Here is a 5,262-nt window from a genome sequence, read left to right as displayed (position 1 = left end):
ATTTAATCATAATTTATCAAACTTAGTAACTAAAATGTATTTTACTCTATAAAAAACATGAAATTTCAAGCAGACTAAAGACACAATCTACCTCATTGAAATATTGGTTCAAAAGAAAGAATTGGTGCTAGCCACATTAGAAAGGCTGAGAAAACCACTAGGGGGACATTCTGAGCTTCCAATTGGTTATTCATGTCATATATAGAAGTAAGTGTATATAAGGGGTGGGTGGGGTGCCACTGTGTTTGATTTATTACATGAGCAATATCTTAGCAAATAGAAAAGATAAGACATTCTTATGTTATATTCTAGCTTATCAATATCTATAATTTGAGTTTCTAATTCGTACGAAACTAGAGACTTAGTATTTTGACTTCACAAACATCTAATTTGAACCAGTGCTGGATTCAACATACCATGTGACACACAAAAATCGATGTTTATCTGTGTTAGCTGTTCAAAGGCAATCACAGAGCAATAAAAGAATAACATTTAAGTATAAATAGATGTATACTGTTAAGAGTTTAAATATACTTAGGATAAACGAATGCAGTTTCATGTTACAATTTGAAGTCATTCTAGAGAGAAAAAAAAAGGTAATTTGGATTTATTTTGATGTTTATGAAGTTTGGTCAAATTTACCAACCCCGTATAAAATTAAAGTAGAGAAAATAACAGATAAAATATAAAGTTTTACTAAAAAAAACGTTTGAAATGTATTTAAGAAGTTTTAGAGATTACACAAATGATATTTGAAATTTTAAGGACAAAGCATAGTATTTTTTAATTACAACATGAAAATCACTTTACACTTGGACTAGTAATGAAAGAAACTCAATATATTCACAAACAAATTTTTAGTAAAAACACTTGTAATGTTTACTATGAGCCTACCAAACTTAGTGTATGTACATATACTGCATTAAAAGTTGTAGTATAAATACTATGTACGTATATGAACTCGTGTATTTTATACCAAGGCTGTAGTGGTAGGGTTAAAACAAGTTCTTAAGTTATAAAAAACATTAAAATCACGGAGTGGGGGTCATAAGTATTTCATGCTGGTAACCAGCATAGCATGTAATGTGTTACAGAATAAGCCACGCTGATGAACACTAATTAGTGAATTGTTTCCTTAGTATTATACTATAGCTAACACTGGTAAGTGGTGTTTCAGTATTACACTACAGTTAACACTGGTAAGTGGTGTTTCGCTAGTATTATACTACAGTTAACACTGGTAAGTGGTGTTTCGCTAGTATTATACTACAGTTAACACTGGTAAGTGGTGTTTCGCTAGTATTACACTACAGTTAACACTGGTAAGTGGTGTTTCGCTAGTATTACACTACAGTTAACACTGGTAAGTGGTGTTTCGCTAGTATTACACTACAGTTAACACTGGTAAGTGGTGTTTTGCTAGTATTACACTATAGTGTAAAGACAAACAGGTTAAAATTAATAAAAATTAAAGTGTCTGTAAATCAAATAATAATAAACTGTTATAGAAGAAATTGGTGAAACAACTGTTAAAATAGTTCTTACTGTTTCTGGAGAAGATCGTTTGCTGGAAATATGGAAAAATATTAAATTCTCCCCTGCAATGATGTAGGAAACACCATATCCATCGTCTGCAACCTGGGTTAAAGAATTAACATTAATTTGGTTTTCAAAATCTGATGATAAAGAGAAGATTAAAAATGACAAATATATTCTATCATTAACAAATTGAATAAAGAATTGAACAGGTAGTTAGTTGTCCACAAAGAACTTTATATGAGTAGATACGAGATTACTGTGTATTCTAAAATCTTATGTTGATGTATGGAATGACAGAATCAACATATTAATTTAGAACATTAGACCAAATAATAAATATGAATAATTACAAACAAGTTATTTTTTTTATAAAATACTGTTAGTTGGACTAACAACTATAAAAAGATTGCAAAACAAAAGATGTGATATAACAAATAATTTTTTTTTTATCAGAATTCACTTAGTCAGATTAACAACTGTAAAACGATTGCAAAACAAAAGATGTGATATAACAATTTACACAGAAACGTTACAGTAAAAACATAGAGTAAATAAAATACGCCTGAAACATAACAAATAAATTATTTTTTTTTTATCAGAATTCACTTAGTCAGATTAACGACTGTAAAACGATTGCAAAACAAAGCATGCAATAAAATAGTTTATATATAAACATAAAGTAAAAATAGCACATTAACTTAGGAAATTGGATCAAATCCATGTGAAACATCACAAACAAGTCCTGTTTTTTTTTTCTTTACAGAATTCTCTTAGACTAACAGCTGTAAGAAAATTGTAAAACAAAACATATACTCAAGCTTTACATTTCACATTTAATAAATCCCGAGTTTCTCCCTTTGACAACTTCACTTTATGCTAGTTATTCATAACCACACAGCTTACTCATAAACATAAATTAATGTTTCATCTTACTTAGAATGAGGTTCAAATGTGTGGTAAACAGAGATAAATCTGTGTTATTTGTAATTCTTTTCTACTCACTAACAAAAAGTGGTCCCTACAAATAAATCAACACATGGTTTGTGTTAAATTTTACTAATTATTCATGCAACTGCCTCCCATTTCAAAAGGTTTTGTCACATGTAATAAAAAAAAATCATTACTGGAAAAAATTACCTCCAAAGCAATACTACTTTGACAGAAACATGGTGATTAAAAAAAAACAACTAACTGTGTAACTTTCCACTGATCCACACATTTATACAACGGCAAGATTATGAGTACTTTGTTACAACATCACCAGACTAAGTATTTATAAACTTACTGGTCCAAAACCTCCACCAGCAGAGATATGATCTGGGTACTTCTTTAGGTCCAACAGACTTGTTTGTCCATGTGGCGTCTGAAATAAAAGTCAGTCGATTAAATTATTTCATGACACATATATGTATAGTAAATTCTGAATGAAACGTTGGAAACAACAAATATATGATTCAACTTCATATTTTTCTGGGTATTCATACTTGCAGCAAGGTCCTCGAGAGAAAATAAAGAACCCTTTCACCTTTATAAAACTGTATGGTAAGCCAATTCTTACACTACATATGAGAAGAATGGTTTGGTTTTAATTTTGTGCAAAGTTACATGAGGACTATCTGCACTAACCGTCCCTAGTTTCAGTTTTTGTGTTAATCAGGTTAAGCAGGTAGTTGTAATCGATTCGTGATGTTGTTTCTGACACCATACACACCTACCAACAAGGCACTACCTCAAAACGCTCTGGATAATGAGGGAAGATAAAATTCTAGCACGCTGTGTAGATTTGTTTGTTTGTTATGGATTTCGAACAATACTACACGAGGGCTATCTGCACTAGCCGTCCCTAATTTGGCAGTGTAAGACTAGAGGGAAGGCAGCTAGCCATCACCACCAAGTCTTGGGCTACTCTTTAACCAACAAATAGTGGGATTGACCATCATATTATAATGTCCCCATGGCTGAAAGGGCGAGCATGTTTGGCGAGATGGTGATTCGAACCAGCAACCCTCAGATTGCGAGTTAAGTGCCCTGACCACCTGGCAATAAGGAGGAAAAAAAATTGTACTCTGATTTACTGTCTGCTGGGTTTTAATTATACATATTACTCTGACATCACACTCAACAAGAAGATTCATCCTAGACTCCAAAAAACTCATCTTCAAAGGTATTTTTTGTTGGGCACCAACTTTTTCCTAACGTTCCCTTCACAAACTTTTATTGCTCATTCAAAGACATGATGAAAAACTGATGCTGTTATCAACCTAGCTGATGGCTTACTCACTAGCTACTACTGAGAATCTACCACACTAGTATTGATAAACTTTATGGTTAAACACAAATAGCATGTTATTGTTAAAAAAATCAGTATTTTAGCATGGTTTATAGAACAGAAATACAGTGCAGGTTTTACAGAGGAAGTTTTGGGAAATTGCTCAGTTTAAGGGAAACGATACAATAATAAAAACTAGTCTAAATTTAAACAACTTGAAACATTGAAAATCCTTCAAAGTTTTCAAAAATTTATACTAGTTTTTCCACAAATTTCAAATGTACACCAAAACATGAGTTGAAACTTTATTTAGAATCATTAAGTACAATAGGTAGTATTTAATAGTAGAAATCGTGACGAATCAAAATGGTGGCCATAAAAATCACTTGTTTAAAACCACCTTTAAAATGTCTGAATATTAACAATGACTATTTCACAGTATTGGTTGAACAAAACTAAACCTTACTGCAATTATAAAGCTGCCAAAATCACTATATAAATGTTTATGGAGTGAATCAGGATCTCACTATTTCAACGAATTTTCCTCTAAGTAGATAAGTAAGTGACTTTTCCAGACAAGCGTACGGAAAAAATGGCAAACCTTATCACTCTAATTGTTTTATATAACTCTTCCATCTGGGTTCCCAACGTTTCCTTTCTTGTACCGAAAAGGATACTAGTATAACAGACAATGTGCAACTTTGGGCATTTTATTAGATTTGTAGGTAGGTTGGTAGAGATCCTGAGTAATAAAATTGAATCAGGTATACGTGAGTCCTATGGTTGGTATTGCTGGTGCACAGAAATATAGCTAATGAATAGGAAACAAACAAGTAGGGATAAAGACAAGTAGGGGTTGATATATACATAACCTAGCTAGATATAACAAGATAGAAAGTTTTAATGCTACAAAAAGTGTTGAAATAGGAAAGTCAAAACTCAAATAACTGAGTTACTTAAACTTTTTATCCCTACTTTGGCAAATCACTGTAATTATGTTAGTCTGAGCCAGAGTAGGGATAAATTTTGTTACATTTTAAGTATGTTAACTTTTGTATTTTTGACTTTCTTATTTCAATACCTTTGTAGCATTAAAACTATTACAAAAGCTAGCTAGGTTATGTATATATCAATCCCTACTTGTCTTTATAACATTTATTATTACACTTGTTATTTTAAATAAGCCAACAGGAATCGGCAAAATTATTTCATGCACGGCTTGTGAAAATCTAATTAAAACGTGGAAAGTATAACAGCAATGTTATGCTATACCATAAAATGTTTTCTGATGAGATCCTAATGAACAATCTTTATTTACCTGGCTTGTGGTATTGAGATCCTAATGAACAATCTTTATTTACCTGGCTTGTGGTATTGAGATCCTAATGAACAATCTTTATTTACCTGGCTTGTGGTATTGAGATCCTAATGAACAATCTTTATTTACCTGGCTT

The 5,262-nt window shown here is 31.6% G+C and overlaps 1 protein-coding gene across 1 annotated transcript in view; it reads right to left on the bottom strand.

Moving 5' to 3' along the window:
- LOC106469338 (carnitine O-palmitoyltransferase 1, muscle isoform-like) overlaps positions 1-5,262 on the bottom strand; it is a 66,093-nt gene that overhangs the window by 4,722 nt on the left and 56,109 nt on the right. Inside the window, exons 20-22 of the mRNA XM_022397835.1 lie at positions 5,213-5,233; positions 2,825-2,902; positions 1,546-1,638 (exon numbers count right to left, since the gene is read on the bottom strand). Coding sequence (XP_022253543.1) covers positions 1,546-1,638; positions 2,825-2,902; positions 5,213-5,233 — 192 coding nt within the window. The remainder of the gene's footprint in view (positions 1-1,545; positions 1,639-2,824; positions 2,903-5,212; positions 5,234-5,262) is intronic.

This window comes from Limulus polyphemus, unplaced genomic scaffold (genome assembly GCF_000517525.1).
Source record: "Limulus polyphemus unplaced genomic scaffold, Limulus_polyphemus-2.1.2 Scaffold3431, whole genome shotgun sequence".
Taxonomy (NCBI): domain Eukaryota; kingdom Metazoa; phylum Arthropoda; class Merostomata; order Xiphosura; family Limulidae; genus Limulus; species Limulus polyphemus.
The sequence above is the reverse complement of the archived record's forward strand: the minus strand, read 5'-3'. Positions and strand labels throughout refer to the sequence as shown.